A 19834-nucleotide genomic window follows, 5' to 3' on the forward strand; every position below is an offset into this window, starting at 1 on the left:
TAAGGCCTGCAGAGATGGTTTAGGGGCTAAAGAGCTAGCTCCACAGGTTTGAGAATGGCACTTTGGATACTCAGAACCCATATAAGAAGCAGTCAGGGGGTTGGGGATTTAGCTCAGTGGTAGAGTGCTTGCCTAGCAAGCGCAAGGCCCTGGGTTCAGTCCCCAGCTCCGAAAAAAAGAACCAAAAAAAAAAAAAAAAAGACAAAAAAACAACAACAACAAAACAGTCAGGCTTGGTGGCCTGGCGGCCGATAATACCAACACCCAGGAGGAAGAGACGAAAGATCTGGGGACAAGCTAGCTGTCTAGACCAGGTGAAGCTGAGAACTCCTGGTTTCTTTTTTTTTTTTTTTTTTTTTTTTGGTTCTTTTTTTCGGAGCTGGGGACCGAACCCAGGGCCTTGCGCTTCCTAGGCAAGCGCTCTACCACTGAGCTAAATCCCCAGCCCCGAACTCCTGGTTTCAGATCGAGACTCTGACTCCAGAAATTCCGTGGAGGGTCAGCAATGGCTCAGCAGGGAAAGGCGCGTGCATGTGCCTTGCCGCCTGAGTTGGGTCTCTGGAGTGCATGTGAAGGTAGACACAGAGAACCAACCCCACAGATTGTTTTCTGCTCTCCACAATCTGTGCTTGGCCATGTCTGTGAGCAGGAACACTCCCCTCCCCAAACGTTAATAGTAATAAATACAATTTAAAAATTACTGTGGAGAAAAACCTAGAAGATGCTCAATATCAGCGTCAGGCCTCTGCATGTGCACATGCACACATTCACACACGTGTAAAAACTAAAATTAAAAGGCCCAAGCCAAGCACAGCAACAGCTACTCAGAAAGCCGAGGAAGGGTCTCTTGAGCTCATGAATTGGACAGTAAGACTCTATCACTAATACACATGAGCCAGATCTGGTGACTCAATAGTAATCACTTTCTTTAGTGGCTGAGGCAGGAGGATTGAGTTTGGGACCAGCCTGGACTACAGAGAAATACCTTATCTTAAGATCAGTCAATAGGGCCCAACTCTGAGAACACTATAGTTAAAAGAGATGAGGCTACCAATCTAATAGTTTCAACTTCTTTAAAACAAAACAAAACAAAACAAAACAAAACAAAACACCCCTTGCTGACCTTATTAGAAAGACTCACAGTTCCCATTTCTGCCTTTTATATACCAAGAATAATGTACAGGCACTCTAAACACATCAGACATGAGAACACAAGTAAGCTGGGGATGGGGTGCATGCTTATAGTAATATTATTAATATTAATATTATTATTGCAAGGGTTGGGGCGCACAGCCATCCTTGGTTCTAGACCAGCCTGAGCTCCATGAGACCTTACCTCAAGGAGGGGAAAGGATGGGTTAAAATATTTGCTGATTTAGCAAACTAGTCTTATGTATGTAGAGCTGTTGCAGAACCTGGAGATTCCAAAGTGGGATACCTGTTGGCTATATAGTCTCATACAGACTGATCCTAAAATACTTCCCAGTGTTAAAAAGGTCAACATATACTCGGGGAACTTCTAAACTTTATGATGCAAATTGTGTTATGAAAAGTGGAAAGCAGGATATTATCTAACTGTCTCTCTACTTTCTCAGTCCATGGAAGCATCATGTCTAGGAAACAGCAGACATACAAGATGTGGAGATACAAGCCCGTAATCTCAGCATTAGAAGGGGTAAGACAGGAGGATTGTGATTTGCAAGCCAATCAGGCTATATCTTAAGAATATGATTCAAATATGGGAAAAGTAGGGCTTTTCCTACTTTTTCAGTGACCTCAAAGCACTTGCATAAGTGAGTGGACAAGTTTAAAGAGGACCAGGGGCGGGGGCGGCTGTGTTTGCAAGAAAACATTAGAGACAATAAATAAATAAATAAATAAACAAATAAATAAATTAATTAATTAAATAAAATAAATAAATAAAAATAAAAAATTAAAAAATGGGTATTTGGAATGATTTAGTTTTTTTTGTTTTGTTTGTTTGTTTTTAAACAAAGTAGTCAGCCTGGTAGTACAGGCAGAGACAGGCAGATCTCTGTAGGGTCCAGGCCAGCGTAGTCTATATTTCGAGTTCTAGAATAGACAGGGCTACATAGTGACGAGGAGGAGGTGGTAGAGGAAGACAGAATTAGAACTCCTTTCGGTGACAATCTGTATTGAATTAAGGAAACAGGACCTGTGCTGAGACCCATCCAGGGTTTGCAGGGGCTATCGAGAAGACATCTTCTCTGTCCACCCAGGAAGTGAGGTAGTGAGTTATGACACGATGAGCATTTCACCTCGGTGGGAAAGGTTCCGAGAGGAACGGTGCTCGATCCTGAGGAGTTTTTCCCCAGGAGTCCATCGTCTCCCACCAACCCACCGTGAGAGGAACGCCCAGGATTCCCCTCCGGAGCAGCTCAAATTTCAGACTCCTCCCACACTCTGCAGCTGTCCCGCAGCACTTACTGCCTAAAGGGGCCTTGGAGGCGGCAGCTGCTTCCACCCCTACTGCCCGGCGCCAAGGAAAGCACTTGGAGACTGCCCGCAGCCGTCAGGCTCCCCAGGGCCTCCAGCTCTCGGTGCAGCTGCGCCCGCGGTCCCAGCTGCGCCGTCTCCTCGGCAGGGATCCGCACCAGCAGCATGGGTAGAACTCGCTCCATGGCGCCGGCACAGCCGGGGGAGGCAGCACTTCCGGGCCCTGGCTTGGCAGCCATCTTGGCCCGGACGTTCCTTCCGGTAGAGGCGCCCGAATGCGTCACGGACCTGCGCGGTGTTTTGGACCTTGTGACTCTCACGTGAACCGAGAGCGGTCCTGCGCCAGTCATTTTCTTAGCCTGGGGTGGGGGCGTCTCTAAACTGAATCCTGCAAAACCACACCTTCCCCTACTCAGCTCATTTCAATATTTGCCGAGGCCTTTCAGCTGCCTGGGCTGATCTTGTTACCAAAGATTTTTGAGGCTGGTGCCTCATACTCCACTGAAACCATGTTGCGGATTACTCTTCACTTTTTGTGCTGCTTGGTTACAGGCCAAGTGCGGTTTTCTTGGTAGCAAGTAAACTACCAGTTTTAAAACTATAAAGAACTAGAACTATAAAGAACCCTCCACCCTTAAACACACACACACACACACACACACACACACACACACACACACACACACACACTCCCCCAGCTGCTTGGGACCAGGGTTTAAAAAACAAACAAACCAGACAATGGACTCATCTTCCCCTATCAGGTAGTTTTGAAGAGCAGTTTACCAAGCTCTTCCTCCTAACTACAAAACTGATTTTCAGACCCTTCGAGGTGATTTTTCTTGTATCCTTGGGTACCCAGCCACAGGACTTGGGGGTGCCAACTTTTCAGACCAATAGACCTCCTTTTGAGGTCAATCTATTCTTTGTGGTCCTCCACCAAGGACTTCCTTAAAATCGTGAAGGTTAACATGGTTATATATGTCAAACGATATCCTTTGTAACAGATGGATGCACGCAGAGGGGAGATGGTGAAGTAGTTCACCTTTCAATTTCTTCTGAATTTCTCAGGGAAGTATAGTCCGATACAGAAAAGAGAAGGCAGAGAGAGCTGAGAGGTACTGAAAAGGCATTTGGTCAAGCTACTTATTTGATAAAGGCTCCCTAGTGGCCTTAGACGCCTGATCCTCCCTTCACTGGCCTTCCAGGTACTAGGAATACAGGATTATGCCTCCCCGCCTAGTAACGGTGCCTCTGTAACATAGTCAATGCTACAAGCTGAACATTTTGGCTGAATGGCAACCTGTTAACCTGCCTTCCTGGTTCATTCAGTCTAAAGTCTAAAGCCTCTCTCTACTCGTCACTCTCAAATCACACCATGTTTCCCCATAGTATTTATGACTAACTGATATTTTAGGTCAATTCCTGACCAATCTCTATGTAAACCTGGAGGTAGCAGAGACTTGTTCACTACTGTTATCTTCCTGCCTGAAACCCAGCGTGGCTCATGAAAGGTACTGTAGTGTTCCTTGATGAAGCAGGTCTTTCATTTGACAAAATACAGCCATGTATTTTCCTACGCCAAGGAAGATGCTTACATCCAAGCCTCTCAGCCTTAGCTGAACTGTTTGGTTTACATAAAGTCTGACAACACTGAAGCAACATCCCAGATCAGACTTTTATTAAATACAACAAGGCCTTTCCCCTTATTAGGAAGGATATTCTTGATATATTCACGAAAGTAGGCTTCATTTGTAATTCCAAACTTACAAACAAGTTTCAACATACCATTTGATATTCCTTTAATTATACCCAAGTAGTCATGCCTTCATTTTAGGCAAATCACCTAGATTTTAGGAAAGGATATGACGATGTGGCAGGGTTCTCCAGCACAACAAAGGATAGGAAATGGCCCCGACGGTTTCACTGTAGACAGGTGATGGAGTTTCATTTCTGGTATTTTAATTTCTCAGGTATATGTTCCAGAACTAATACATCAGTAGATATAGGCAAGCCTACAAAGAATAAGAGCTAATTGCAAACAATGCCATTTTACAGACACCTATGGTTTAATTCATGCTTGGCTCATTCTAACAGCCGGTAAATTCTGAGGACAGAGATGGTCTCTTATTTCTCTCAGAGCCTTGGAATAGTCTCTCAACTATTGTTTGAATGAATGAATTATTCAACTTTTCAAATTACAACTCTGAAATAGCACCTACAGATGACCAAACGCTGGGAATAAATACAAAGTTGTGGCTCAACAGGCCACAGGACCCTAATGAGTCTGGACCGGGTTACTCAGTAAATACCTGAGTGTCTAGAGCAACTTCTAGATTTTTTTTATTACATTGGAGGTCAAAGGACAACTTTCGGGAGTTACTTGCCTCTTTCCATCATATGAGTCTACCTGCTGAGCCATCTCACTGGCCCAAGAGCTTTGTTTTTGCTTGTTTGGTTTGGGTTGGGCTTTTTTGAGACAGAGTCTCATTTCTCACTATGTAGTCCTGGCTGGCTTGGAACTTACCTCTGACCCTAAGTGCTAAGATCAAAGGCAGACCGTGTCTGAAGCTCATTATTTTCCATGGTCAGAGTTCATAGGAGATTTGGTACACAGACCTGGACTGGGCTTGACGAGGGTGAGACTTTGTTTCTATGAGCACTTACTCCATTCTGGCTTCCAGCTGCTGAACTAATTGTTGGTCCATGTGGTGGTAGAACAGGGGGAGGAGATTCCTGGGGAAGGCTAGAGGTTCCGCTAAGGATGCTGCAGGTAACTGAGCAATCTCCCAGGCAACCAGAATCACCAAGTCTGTCCTAAGGGACAGAAAAGAGAAGCCTAGCAGACCTTCTATATTTGTGCAGGAAACTGACACCCAGGCCAAGTCTGTTATTACTCTTCCACCACTGCAGGCACGGATCCTCTCCCAGACAGCAACTGAGAGGTAACATCTATACATTTGGTACACACCTGATGATGCCCATCCATCCTCCTTCCTATTTGATTTTAATTCTAAGGAGTTAATAGTACTAATCCCATATGAAGAAACAGACTAAGAAGTGAAGGGTGTCAAAGTTATATTGCAATAGACAGGTCTGTTTGACTCTAAATGTATTTTCTTTAATTACTATGAGCCTGTCCCCTGTGGGAAGCCAACATTACAACATAGGAACCTGTGTAGGGCAGGAGAAGATACAGTTTTGCCCACCTTCCTCTCTGGTACTTGAATATGTTCTTCCTGAACTCTTTCATAGGGCTTCTACACACCCAGGGCATAGGGATGTGTTGATAAGGCTTTATGATCTTACCAAGCTACGCAGTCACTGCTGGATTGCAGGGAAGAATCCAGGGACACCAGCTGCTCTCCATGACTTAGCAAGGCATACAGCAGGGATATCCCAAACTACGAGGGAAAGACAGTTCAGGACAGAATGAGTCCTCCAGGCATCCTGTGCTCCACTAGCTCTGCTGTCATCCTCCACCTTAAAGGACAGGTTCCAAGGTACAGATGGAGAGCAATACACAAGAGCTGCCAGATCTTATAGCTAAACGAAGAACTCTTATACACCCAAAGGACCACTGCTCTGAACGTCCCAGGAATTCTATGAGAGCTGACAAGATGAAGGAATCGGTCAGTAAGTGAGGAGCCTGGTCTCTGGCCTGGGTGGTCTGCGGGCCCTCCTTTCAGAAGTACCACTTTAAGCACACAAGAGCGCACAAGAGAATGCCCTAGACTGTCAAATCCAGAGTGGCGTGCTTAAAAACTTGCTATTGGGGGGAGGGGGATGTTTGCCCGGAAACCGGGAAAGGGAATAACACTCGAAATGTATATAAGAAATACTCAAGTTAATTAAAAAAAAAAAAAAAAAAAACTTGCTATTGTGGGCCGGGGTGGAGTTCAGTGGTATGGGAAGTGCTGAGTAGCCACAGGCCTCAGCCCAGAGAAAAGACTGTCTTTCCTTTAGTAAGGACCTACTCTTATAGATATATGGGATGTCTCTCTTTTTTTTTTCTCCTGAAGGGTACACAATAAGAAGTTTGGAGACTTCCAGTGTGGAAGCTCACACCACCTGCAGCCACAGGGAGTCCATAAGAAAAGATGTGCCTCCCCCACAGGTCTTAGGTAGTCCACGATAGCCCTGAACTCACCATAAAGACCTTGAAATTCTGATAGCCTTGCTTCTACTTTCCCTTACAAGTAGGAACCACCACACTCAGTTTGGGAGGTGCTGGAGATCAAACCCAGGACTTCCTGCATGCCTCGCAAGCACTCCACCAACTGAGGTACACCCCACCCCCCAGGTCCTATATTGCATGCCATTCCCTCCATGGCATTCACCACAAGCCTCACCACATGTTCATGAACAACAGTGTCTGACAGTATGGGAAGAAAGAAGAGAAAGGGTGAAGGGAGGGAGGGACGAAGGGAAGGAAGGAGGAGAGAGAGAGAAAAAAAGAAAGAGGGCATGGGGGAAAGAAGACGCCCCCACTACCACACAAGGATCTGGTATTTAATAAGCTCTCTCCAGACAATCCTGTGCTCACACGGAGATTGCTCACTTTTGACACAGGTTTAGAGCAGCCTAACACTTGCAATGCAACGGAAGCTGATCTTTAACTCATGATCCCTCTGCCTCAGCCTCCTAAGTACTAGGAGTGCACCATGACCATTTTTCACTAGACATGGAGAAGTGCTGCCAAGGATAAGATTTGTGTAGAGATGAGAGCATTCTCTTAATTATTTCTTTCTAGTGGTGCCATTTGGAAGACATCTATAGGAGGCTGGTTATGGTGACACATTGCCAACATGTATATGTTAAATGCTAAAGATTAGCACTTCAAGATTGTCCTTGGTTACATGGAGATTTCTAGGCCAGGCTGAACTAAATGAGACCCCATCTCAAGAAAATCAAAACAAACAAAAGCCATCTGTGGAAAGAAAGGTGTCCCAAGTATATTACCTGATTCTGAAGTACCACAGAGACTGGCCGCTCTGAGGAGTCAGGTGATAGCAACATTAGACCTTGCAGGGCATGGAGGAGCTGAGGGAAGGTCAAATGTCTGATATATTTCCTCAGAGGTTTGAATAGCATTTGTAGACTCTGAAAGAAGATCATCAGTAAGTACCTCTCCCAACTCTGCTATAACACTCCATTTCTTCATATTTTGCCTCCACTCCCTTTCCTGTCTGACCAGCTTTAGGCATCATCTTGGTCAGGTTCCTTGCCAGGGCTAACGCTGTTCATAACTCTCTTCCTTATACTGGCTTTCTATAGGATATAGATCTGAGACCCACCCCCCCATCAAAGGACACTCACCTCCTCTCAGACTCATAGTACAGCCATTCATCTCAAGTCTTCCTTTGCTCATCATACCTGAAGATGACCTGCTATGGTTGTTGGTCCTGTAACTTCCTTATTTAGGGGTGGGCAGCACTATGTTACATCTTACTGGCATCGCTAGGAAGGGAGGGGATGGAGGGGTGGACAGATCCCAAACCCATCCAGATCATCCTTTTTGCTATTTATTGTCACAGCACCTGATCAGCCATGTCTCTCTGGATCAGGAGGGGCAGATGGTACGTGATATACAGGAGGAGGCTAACAGCTTGATCCTGGAGCAGGAAGGGGAGCAGCCGAGCCACGAAAATTTTCCCTTTCCTCACAGACAGCACTTGCAGAAGGTTATCTGCTGCCTCCCTATAAGGGAGAGAGGAGTTTTGAGAGTTGTGCCAGGAAAGGAGGCTTTATGCCAGCAGTGAGGCCAATGCCTGCTGGTCCTTCTCTCTGAGGCCGAGGCAGGACTCTGTTTTACTCACTCCAGGTTGTTCTGTTCCTGAGTCTTTAAGGCCTGAAAGAGCTTCTCAACCTGGTTGCTCTGTTCCCTCAAGTGGTAGTGTTGTGGTAACCCATCGTTCTGGCCCTCCTCTATTTTTAATAACTGAAGGAACATCTGGAAATTTGACAATGGCGGGGGCGGAATTAATCGAGTAATATTCCGTTCTTGAGAATTTGGTCAAGGGCACTGCCTTGTGAGTTTAGCTCACCTTCTCAATCTGGGATAATACCCGAAGTCTCTGGCTGCTCGCAGCTCCTGTATCCTAGACACAGAGAGGTCCTGGCCATCAAGGCAGCTAGAAAAGGCTAGACATGATCTGACCACATTGCTTCCTCACTCTTACGTCATGATTTAAACCCAAACACGAATGTGTTCCAGACAATGGGGGGAGGGGAATGGTGTGCAGAAAACATTCTGGGATGCTCACATTCTCCTACCTGCTCTTGAGTTCCGTGAGATACAGCATCAATAGCTCGGCGAGGGCTAAAACATGTTGATACAGCCACCTGGCCCAGGGAACCCTCGATTCGTACCACTGTATAAAAAGAGCCAGAAGGCACATGCTTTCCTATAGATAGGCCTACCCACCCAGATTATCCAGCCCAAACCAGCAGCCTGGCCATACCTGACTCATAAACTTCAGACTTCTGGATGTAAGGCGTGACCAACTTGAGAGACTGAGCCCTGTTCCTCTGCCCAAGCAGCTCTTGGTCTGCCTGCCTCTTCTCTAGCTTCTGATAGTACTTCTGAGAGTCCAGGGAACAGGCAAAGTGTGTAAGGCAATTATTTCTAAGGCTCAAAAAAGTGTACAGAGGTGGACATGCCTACATTCCCAGGGTAGGTTAAGGAAATGTCTTGAAGGATGGAGACCAATCCAGGGTATTTAGAAGACAGTAAATAACCCCATTTGACCCAAGAGTAGAAGACTAGAAGGGACAGAACTTGGGATGCTAACTTTAGAAAGTACTGCCTTGGAGTAACTGTGCCAGCAACTAAACAGATGTGGCCTCCATGGGTTGAAGAGGGGGTCAGTGAAGGCCAAGGTCAAAGGCTGGGCCTGGGGGCCAGAGCCCACCTGGTAGTAGTAATCATCCAGGCGGGGGTTCTCGCTCTGCAGTTGAACCATCTGCACTCTTATCACCCAGTCCTTCTCTTTTCGGGTCATGAGGTTAGCATAGGCGTCTGACTCACGAGACCGAGGCTTCTGGCCTGGAACACGTCTAGCCAGGAGAAACATCCTTTTAGGCCAGCCCTGTCATGGTGACTTCCCAAGGAGAGGTGGACAGGCAGTGGAGTGTTCTTGGAAGGACTTGTACAGGTGCAGTGTTGGGCAATTGTGACAGAATATTGTTTATGCAGTGGTTTTGGCGAAGAGGGCTAGACACAGGAAATATCCGGCATACATACAGACTGATTCCCCTCGGCCCTGCGTCCCATCCAGGCTTTACCTTGCTGTCTGACTCCACTGCTGCTGCTGCTGCTGTAGGATCTTCTGATGCTGAGGGTGGAGCTGGGTCAGATGACTGGGAAGTCTTAAAAGGAAACCAGGAGAGTGAAAATTGTCTGCTCTGCACCCCAACCCCCTCACCCATTCAGACTGGGTAAGTGCCAGGAAGTCTACAGCAGCCCTACTGCATCTGTACTACTCCCCCAATCAAAAAGCAGAAAACTCCGCAGTCCTCATTTCCCCACCCCATCCCAAGATACGATTTTCTGTAATCTAGGCACAATAGACAACCTTTGGCTTGATTAGCGGGTCTCAGTTCTGTCAAGGTTAGCTGACCTCACTCCTTTAATTTCCCAAAGTCTGCTGTTTCTTCGTCTGTGAGGAAGCCGAGACCCCACTATGCTTCTGATTTTTTGTTAGCGAATCTCTGTAAGCGTTTCTCTGTGGCAACTGGTAAAGGCAGGTCCTTGGCCACTATGTCTTATGAACTACAAGAGGAACTCAGCTTGCCCTGATAATGTAGCCTGTCATTGGTACCTGAGTTTAGGGGGCCACGGGGTCAGAGGGCTGCAGAACAGAAAAGGATCTGGTGAGGGCTGTTGAGGTCCAAAATGATGGGCTGGAGAACTGGTTCTCGGGAACACGGACTGAAAAGGAATTGGCAATAGATAGGTTCAGGCGACAGGGGACATTTCACAGAGAGGAGAGAATGCTGCCTGGCTCAGGCCATTTTCTGTCTCTGGGTTTCTGACTGGCCTCTTTCCCTGCAATAACTTCAGCCAATGTTTTGCTTTGTTGGGGGACCCTCGAGGCAGCTCTGGAGACCTGCCAGTGGGGGTGGAGAGGACATGCTTTTGTGTTCTGATGTCAGCCACTGAGGGCAGGCTCCCTGCCTTTCCTCTCCTCAAACCCAGCATTGCTCAATTACCTCATAGTTCTCCCTACAGGATTTCCTGTTCTTTGTTTTTTTCACACTCTTATGTAATTCGTGGATGGCAGGTGTCTTCCTGCCCTAAATCAGTGCTGATCATCTGCTGAGATATTTTACAATGCTGGACCAAGGATGTCCCCTCTAGTATGCGAAGCAGTTCTAGTAGCTCGTATTAAGTCTGTCCTGCACCACCTGACACACACCAAGCTCTTCTCCATGATGTGGCTGCCCACCCCATACCAATGCTTCTCTTGGGGTTCTTCATCTCTAGGGTAAAAAGAAGGGGAGACAACATAGCGGGAGCAAGGGACACTCAATACTTTGGGAGTAGAATGTTCTGCATCACCCAGTCACCTCCTCACTGGATGGAGACTAGAGCAGACTCACCTGACACAGAAAATGCAGGGAGGCTGGTGACATCCCCAAGGCACCAGAGGCCCTGACTGTGGGGGAACTGTGCAGCCCTCTCTGGAATAGAAAGGAAGAACTGCCAGATTCAAGCAGGGGGGGTGGGTAAGGGTGAGGGAAAGGGTGGGGCAGGGGCCCTCCTCCACCACACTGTCTTCTCCTTTTGTTCCCACAGGAACAAGCTTGGAACATCAAAAGCCAATCATTTCAACAGCCTGACCCTTTTCCTTTATCCTCAAGGCTAAAAAGGCCAGGATCCTCCTTCCTGAGAAGATGACTAACAGTTTAGGAATAGTTTGCAGGAGGGTTAAGTCACCTCATTTATACCAGGAAGGCCTTGTCTTTCTCGACTGGCCACGTGAATTTAAGGGAGAATGGTAGGAATGGCTACTGAGACACAGGGGCTGAGATAAAAGTGACTCACCAATAGTAGTGCTACTATCTACAGGAGACACAGGACTCTGTGGCCCTGCTGGCATTGTGTGTCCACACACGCTAAATACCATGCATGGCCATAACATGTACGTGGATAACTTCTGATGCTGGTCTACCAGGGCTCTTTCCACCTTTGCGTTCCCTCATCAGCCTGGAACTTTGCACATACCCTGGGCAGGCTGGCCTTAAGTTTCTAAGGACCTTTCTGTCTCTACCTCTCGTCTTACGGTGGCTGAGTCCAGGGTTCCACACATGTTCTGGGGATCTGAACTCAGGTCCTGACATTTACAAGGCAAGGGCTTTATCAACCAGGCCATCAACCTAGTCTTGTGGAATTTTGCTTTGGGCCGTGTGTGTCTGTCCTGTCTATCTGTCCATACATCTGTCCATTCCAGTCCAGTCTGGTCCCATCTTTCCCGGCTGTGGTCCATCTGCCCTGTCTGTTTATCTGACTGTCTGCCCCTTCTGCCCTGCTCATTTGTCCTGTCTGTCTATCTGTCTGTGAATGGCTCTCTCTATCTAATCCAGACTGACTGACCAGTCAGGATCCATATGTTTCTACCTCAGGAGTCTAAGTGTTAGGACTGTGGGTGTGCAGCACTATACCTGGCTTAGGATCTGATTTTAGGTAAAAGACAACTGCAGAAACTTAACCTGGGAGACAGAAGGAAAGAGGGAAGAAAAAAGCCCTGACTCAGTGTCATACCTGGGATAAAACATATTAATTCAAAATGGGTCTTAACAAAGAAGTAGAGGCAGCGAGGAGTGCTGAGTGGCAGTCTGCTAAGGTCTAAGTTTGGGGCCGCTCTCTATCCTACCTGCTGTGGTACTTGGGTGTTTTGGATGGCGCTCACTATGGCTGGATCCCAGAGATCATTCCCCTCCTCCTTCCCTTCTGGGGCCCAGTCTGAACACACAAATTTCTCCTCGTTCTCCTTCTCTTCTTCCTCCAGTTGGAAGGCACATTCTAAGCCTTCTTCAGGAGCCAAGGGAACAGAGAATTTGCTTGGCCTGTGCTGTAAGTGCAGACCTGGGGAGAAGATGGAGACATTGGTGAGAGGCTGACTGACACTCAACAGAGACTCTGTTCAGAAGCTACCTCTAGAACCATTTTAAATACTGGCTCTGTGCTGCTCTTAGCCCCACTGCTCCAGGAACACTCCCAAATGACCCGCACAGCCCCTGGCAGGCACAAAACCCCTGCACTTCGCACATAACATTTCAGTGGTCTGAATGGATACCATAGGCTTCTTTCTCCACCTGCCCCTCCTAATCCAACAAGCCCTTCCCTTGCCTCTTTAAATGAACCAGTCTCAGCTGTACCAGCTCAGTGAAGTTTAACCCCATGTGCTGGATACTTCACATTGTCCGCCTGCTGGAAAGCCATAGAGAGCAGTCAGGAGCATTGCTGATAGTTTCCCACAGGGGCAATGGAAATAAAAGCCCAGAAAAAGTTTATCTCGGTAGCAAGTGGAAGAGCTTTCACGAATGAGCCGGGTTTCCTAACCACGACGAGGTGCATCCCTTTGGCTTATGAACCTCTGGACATTTTCTGTCCAGCCCAGCCCACTTGGTAATACCTTCAAGGCATTTCATCCTGGCAGCCTGTGGGCTTCCTTGCCAGTTGTGTCCTCCACTGATAAAAAAGCCTCTGGAAGGAGAACCTGGGAGAGGGAAGAGACCAAGAGACATTCTCTCCCTCAGCCAATAAAGATGGGACAGCCCCCTAAAACATCCACGTTCTCCTTTCAGTACGGTGAGCAGAGAATATTGACCCCCAAGAAGTGAGAAGTCTGGGCTCTCAGATCAGCACAACCCCCAACCCTCTCATCCCACAAGATCAGCTCCAAGGAGGACAAAAGTGAGGGATTAGGCTAAGCATCAAGAATACAGGCAGACACTTTCTTTGCACAGTGACACCCTGCTGTGGGCACCCCCCACCCGACTGCTGCTGTCCTTCCCACAGCTTAACCATGTCAGCCCGGGCCAGGGTCTGCTTGCTTCTCCTAGCTTTTGAAGGCTCAGCTCACCTGTTAAAGGGCCGGTATGCTTCACTGCTGAGGTGGTGAAGGAGTATGAGAACTCTAATAAAGAAAATCCTTAGTCAGGTGTGGAAGCACAGGCCGGTGATGCCAGCACTTGTGAGATGGAGACAAGAGGCTCGGGAGTTCAAGGTAGCCTCAGCTACCTAGGAAACTTGCTGTCTCAAACAACAACAAAACAAGGACAAGAAAACTCTTAACTGAGTATAGTGGTCCACACCTGTAATCCCAGCACTTGGGATTCTGGGGAAGGAAGAATGACTTAGGTTTAAGACTAATCTGGGCTACATAGTGAATTCCAAATTGGATTGGTCTTGTCTCAAAAGATAAAAAAAATAAAATAAAATAAAAGCAAACCAAAGGAAATCCTTTTTGATTGGGGAAGAGAAATAAACTGTCCATTTAAGCACCCAACTCTGCGAGTACAATTTATTGGGGCTGATATTTTGGGGCAAATGCTTTAAAAAGGTATCCTTTCAGAAAGCTTTCAGAATTTTGTGAAGACCTTTGCTTCCATTGGATGCCTTGGTTTTAATCCAACCTAATTAGAGAGGAAAGTTCTGGATACATCCTGGAGAGGTTGCCTCTGGGAAAGGCACCTGGCAATGCTTGACCACACTGGGTTGCATCAACCCACACAGCTGTCACTGATGCTTGGCCCTGCAAGTTCCAAAGCCAGACCTCAAGGGTGAGCACACCTTAGCACAGGACAACACAAACTTATATCTTCTTGGCTACTTTAACTGTAACTGCTGGGCTGTAGGGAGGCCACGCACACTGCCCGGCTATCTGTTCTTTCCAGGGACAGAAAAGCTATCCTAGCAAGTAATATATGCTGCTCACTGGGATTCGAAAGCAAAATGAGGTCACAAAGAAAGTAGTTTGACCTGGAATATGACTTCATATGCTTTATTAGATTGTCTCACTCTGATGCAGGAATTCTTTGGATGCAAACAAACAAGCACAGGTTGAGGTTCTGCCTTATCCAGGACGTCTCAGACGCTCCCTTCGTGGCCCCAGCATGTGTCCTCCTTATGTGAGCTCACTGGTCCTTACAGCTTTTTATTCTTCGTAGCTACAGCACTGTCATTATTTATTATTCATTACTATTATCAATTATATTGTTCTTTCTATAATTTCTCTCTCTCTCTCTCTCTCTGTGTGTGTGTGTGTGTGTGTGTGTGTTATGCACACATGTGTTCAGATGCATGTGCTCATGTGGAGGCCAAAGGAGGAAGTTGGGTGTCATCGTCTCTCATTCTCTGGTTCTTTAAGACAAGGTCTCTCACTGAGCCAGAAGTTAGCCATTTCTGCTAAGCTGGCTGGCCAGTGAGCTCTAGGGACCTTTCTCTTTCGACCTCATGCAGCCATGCCCAAATTTTATTTAGTGTTGAACTCAGATCCTCTTACTTTCCCACACAATGTTCTTACCACAGAGCCCTTTCTTCAGCCCCAACACTTTTTATTATCACTATTTAATTGCTATGTTTTCAAAAGCCCTGGGCAAGTGAGTCTTTTGTTTTTGAGACAGGGTCTTGCTATGGGGTTTGACTTTGACCTGTAATTCCCTGTGTAGCCCAGGCTGATCTTAAACTCGGGATTCTCATGCCTCAGCCTTCCAAATACTTGAATTACAGGCATATACCACCACCATGTTGGCCTGGAAGTTTGGCTTCTGCAGACACATGATAGAAATCTTGAAACTTATCTTGCTCTACCTACAACATCAACTAGAACAGCATGACATGCACAGGGGACAATGCTGCCATCACAGGGACAGGCAGTTCTCATGACATCTGCCAGCTGATCTCAATCTGGAAGAAGTGGATTTGCCTAGGTTGACAGAGAACTCTCAGGTCACAGTAGTAGCTAAAATCATAGACTATCATGGTTTCCTTAAAGCCTTCTTCCTCCAAATGTTTAGTTCTTTTAAAAAAAAACCACGAATGATTAAATTAACCTATTTTCCATTTATATATTAGATTCAAACCCAGGGTCTTGTGCATGTTTGGTAACTACTCTACCACTGAACTGCTCCCCACTTTCATGTCTGTGATTTGGGGGAGTGTATACGGGTTTCATGAATCTGTAAAGACCACAAGTCTAACATTCTACACTTTAATTTTGGAGACAGAGTCTCTCACAGAACCTGCAGCTTGCTTTTGGGGCTAGCCTGCCTGGTCAGCAAGCATCCAGGATGTGCCTGTCTCCACGTCTCTACACCCTCAGCCCTGGTTTACAGACATGCACTGCAGTGCTCAGATTTTATGTATGTGTGTGGATCTGAACTCAGGTCTTCATCCTTTAGCCACAAGCACTTTCCTGACTGAGCCATCTCCCCAGCTCCCACCCCACTTACATCTAATTCTAACAGCTAAATGAAGTCAGAATACTAGACAGAGCTCATGAGGCCTGTTCCCACAGAAGGCAGTGAGCAAAGACAGGAGTTGAGTCTTGTGCTGCACTTTGCAGAGGCAGCAACCTTGAGAAGGCAGGTTAATACCTGTGGTAGTTTGAGAGTTTTCTTTTTTTCTTAATTATTTAATTATTTTTTCTTAGTTATTTAATTATTATATATAAGTATACTGTAGCTGTCTTCAGACACACCAGAAGAGAGCATCAGATCTCATTACAGATGGTTGTGAGCCACCATGTGGTTGCTGGAATTTGAACTCAGGACCTCTAGAAGAGCAGTCAGTGCTCTTAACTGCTGAGCCATCTCTCCAGCCTAAGAGAGTTTTCTAATTTTATGGTTGGGGTCACTACAACATGAGGTGCTGTTTTAAAGGGTTGTAGCATTAGGAAGGTTGAGATCCACTGCCCTGGGAGAATCTGAATCTTAAAGCACACAGGGTGGTTCCTTCAAGGGAAGAAAGACAAAACCTGTTCTCTGCATAGAAGGCTGGAACAGTGCTTACTGGCCTGATAACCTTTGCGTTGTTTCTGTGGCTGGAGATTTGCCAGTAGTGGATCCCTCCCAGACTTTTATCATAAATTGTTTTTCTCATAACCTACCTTTATGAACTTTACAAAGCGCTCTATGTATTCATGTCCAGTTTGTATTTAGTTTACTTTGTTCAGGTAGACTTTCATACTCACTGTTGTGCCCTTCACTAAATTGTGCTGTGCTCAAATAGATCTAAATCAACAATTCAGGGTCAGACTTCCAAAGTTTGAACCATCACCTGCTACTGAGTCCTGTTGAACTGAACTGCCTTCTGGCCACCTCCAGCTTGTCTTGTCGCTGTCTAAGAGGTTGCAGAGAGGCCCACCAAGTACGTCACTGAGGACAGGCTTTGAACTGTCAAAAGACTTGTGCCATTCCCAGCGGCTTTCTGCCTCTTGCTCATGCTTTGAGATGTGAACTTCCAGCTGTTTCTGCCTTGGTGCAGTCACTCCATCACTCGGTCATCGTGGACTCTAACCCTCTAAAATCATAAGCCCAGTTATGGTTTCTAGGTTTCCTTGGTCATGGTGCTTTATTCCAGCAATATAAAGGCACCTTGAGCTATCAGAGTATACAGGGAGAAGGTGGATGATGGGGGGAGGTAGAGGCAAGTGGTTCTGTTTAGAGCTGTGTCTTGCCTTGGTCAGGTGCTCACTCATACCCCTTGTGCTCTTTCCACATCCTCTGGATGTTTGGGTCAGGTGCTATCTGAAATGTGAGTCTGTAGTTATCTTTTTGGCTGGTACTTCTCCAGTACCTTGTAACTTCTCCAGGAACATTCGGACTAGGAAGTGGCTATCTCAGAGCAAACCGTTAACACTGTGTAGATGCTAGCCTGGAGATAACATGTATATACAGATAGTAGAGTGGAGACAGAATGCAAGTGGGACCTAAGAACATTCATGTCACACTATAACGAATTAAGGTTGGCTGCCTGCCAATTGTTAAACTCTAAATCTCTGATCTGTTTCAAGTTTTAGGCAAACTTCATTGTAGCTTGGATTTTTAAAAAGACTCCTTTCCATATGTTTTCCTCATTTCATGAAAGCCTGAGAGATATAAAATTTTACATTTCACCAAGAGCTGGAGTTACCACACTGAGTGGTTAGTCTTAGCTGGAGTTGATGAGTTCCAGGCTCTACAAGAGAACCTGCCTGTAATATGGAGAAAGACCCATGAAGGTATCTTACCCTAGCCTCAGGACTCGCTAGTGGTGCACTCGTGTGTATGTGGACCTGTCTGCACACAGTCAACTGCACAGACATACACATGTGAGGTGAGGGAGGGAAACAACACTCTTGTTGTTGTTGATCCCATATTTCCTGACTGTGTGGCACAAAAGGAACCTGCTCCCCTGAAGAGCTTCAGGGAGGGGTGGCTAGAAGGAGCCGTTTTTGTTTTAATTGAAGCATAACCATAATGGTCAGTTCATCCAGGACATGCCTCAAGGGACCATCCCTAGGAAGTAAGGTTGCATCATCCATTTCAACAGAGCTCTGAAATAAACCAGAGTACAGAAAGGGATTTTTACCATGGAGGGCACACAGGCCATAAGCCAGGGAAGACTATAGAATAGAAAAGACTTTTAAACCAGAAGCCAGACAAGCCTTACCCAAGGAATCAATTAGAAAGTGTCATAATTCAACTGGTCAGAGGAAAACCATGTCAAGTGTCAGAGTACAGGAAGGGGAAGTCCCCAAGGGAAATCATTGGGTAACTTCACAACCTGAAACTCCAGAAACCCTAAATCCAGGTACTGATCAGGACTCTCTGCTAACTCAGTGACTTACTGGGGAGTCCCAGAGCCCTCCCAGAAGTCTCCAGAATATGTAACCTGAAGACTGGGGCTCACAACACCCGATACCACAGAAGTCAATGAGCAGACTCAGGACTTAAATCTGTAAGTCAGGCTTTGTTCAGAATCAGCAGTCTGAGAAGGCAGTAGGTTAACACCTTAAAAACTGTCCTGTCTCTTATCTCCAGGCAGCAGAGTCCACAGAGAGAAGGTGGGTGGGGGCACAGAGGCAGCCAAGCATTCTAGAGTTTGCTCATGCCCTGGTCAGGTGGCTGGCAACATTTCTGAGACTTGGGATGTCTGTACCTATCTTGATGTTGTCCCTCGATCTCTCCTCTCATTCTGTGGATGTTTGAGCTTTGAATATCAAGTACACTCCCCAAGTTTCCTCCATACCAGGGGTATCTGGACTTGGGGGTGGTTAGCTCGGCAAACAGTCCATTAACAGCGAGTGTGTTAAGACACAGAGAACAAGCGTGTCTTTAAAATACAGAAAATGAAAGTGCTCCTATGTACCCCACCCTGTTTCTCGTCATTACAAATATTCTCGAAATATTTGCTGTATCACAGTGTCTTTCTGCGTGTGGTAGTGCTGGAGAGGCAGAGGCAGGTAGAACTCTGTGGATTTGAGGTCAGTTTGATCTACTTAGCAAGTTTTAGGTCAGCCAAGGCTACATGGTGAGACCATGTCTCAGAAAAAGAAGGAGGAAGAGGAGGAGGGGAGGAGGAGGAGGAGGAAGAGAAAGAGGGGGAGGAGGTAGAAGAAGAAGAAGAAGAAGAAGAAGAAGAAGAAGAAGAAGAAGAAGAAGAAGAACAACAACAACAACAACAACAACAACAACAACGTTACCCGAGCCAAATGTGGCTTTCGCAACTTGCACTTAGAAGACGAAGTCTAGAAGATCAGTTCAAAGCCAGTTTGTACTACATGAGTCTCTCTCTCTCTCTCTCTCTCTCTCTCTCTCTCTCTCTCTCTCTCTCACACACACACACACACACACACACACACACACACACACACGTGTCCATTTCCAGGAGCCAAGGATTTTGGCTAATAGTACCATAGACAGGGAATTCACAAACAGAAATGCAGAGTATACAGAAGCTGCTAGACTCAGTCATCTTAAAGATTGGCGGGGCTGGGGATTTAGCTCAGTGGTAGAGCACTTACCTAGGAAGCGCAAGGCCCTGGGTTCGGTCCCCAGCTCCGAAAAAAAGAACCAAAAAAAAAAAAAAAAAAAGATTGGCAACAAGACAATTTTGAATGGCAATAACCATCTCAGGGAAAGATGTAAGGAGATAAGTAGATCTCTTAGTTTAAGGTGGGAGATATCTGGAAGACAGATTCATGACCCTTAGGATGGGCTATAATAAGGAGAAACTGGGAAACCTCTGATGAAGGGTTGAGGGAGAAGCATGAACTGTGTGTGGTGCAGAGGACAACAGTCCCAGCACCGAGGTGGCTCAAGTAGGAAGACTGAGCATTCCTGGCCTTTCATAGTGAGAACCCATCTTTTCAGAAACAAAAGTATGGTG

At 46.4% G+C, this 19834-nt stretch overlaps 2 protein-coding genes across 4 annotated transcripts in view; both read right to left on the reverse strand.

The window, feature by feature from the left end:
* The window catches only part of Spg11 (SPG11 vesicle trafficking associated, spatacsin), a 73352-nt gene extending 70619 nt beyond the window's left edge, over positions 1-2733 (reverse strand). Inside the window, exon 1 of one of the 3 annotated variants that reach the window (XR_005501873.2) lies at positions 2449-2733. Coding sequence is in view for 2 of the 3 variants with exons in the window: in XM_017591740.3 (XP_017447229.1) it covers positions 2449-2696 (248 nt within the window). In the remaining variant the exon portion in view is untranslated. The remainder of the gene's footprint in view (positions 1-2448) is intronic. The other 2 variants (XM_017591740.3, NM_001415924.1) reach the window with 2 other exon arrangements.
* A 93-nt stretch (positions 2734-2826) lies between these two features.
* On the reverse strand, positions 2827-19531 carry Patl2 (PAT1 homolog 2). The gene is made up of 14 exons (XM_063284981.1): positions 12333-19531; positions 11059-11139; positions 10278-10387; positions 9742-9825; positions 9369-9513; positions 8919-9039; positions 8731-8828; positions 8502-8555; positions 8274-8407; positions 7995-8154; positions 7417-7557; positions 5764-5858; positions 5122-5271; positions 2827-4469 (listed from the first exon to the last, which is right to left on the reverse strand). The coding sequence occupies exons 2-14, from the start codon at positions 11089-11091 to the stop codon at positions 4451-4453; spliced, it is 1344 nt and encodes a 447-aa protein (XP_063141051.1). The 5' UTR covers positions 11092-11139; positions 12333-19531; the 3' UTR covers positions 2827-4450.
* Between the last annotated feature and the right edge of the window lie 303 nt (positions 19532-19834).

Source organism: Rattus norvegicus, chromosome 3, assembly GCF_036323735.1.
Source record: "Rattus norvegicus strain BN/NHsdMcwi chromosome 3, GRCr8, whole genome shotgun sequence".
Lineage (NCBI taxonomy): Eukaryota > Metazoa > Chordata > Mammalia > Rodentia > Muridae > Rattus > Rattus norvegicus.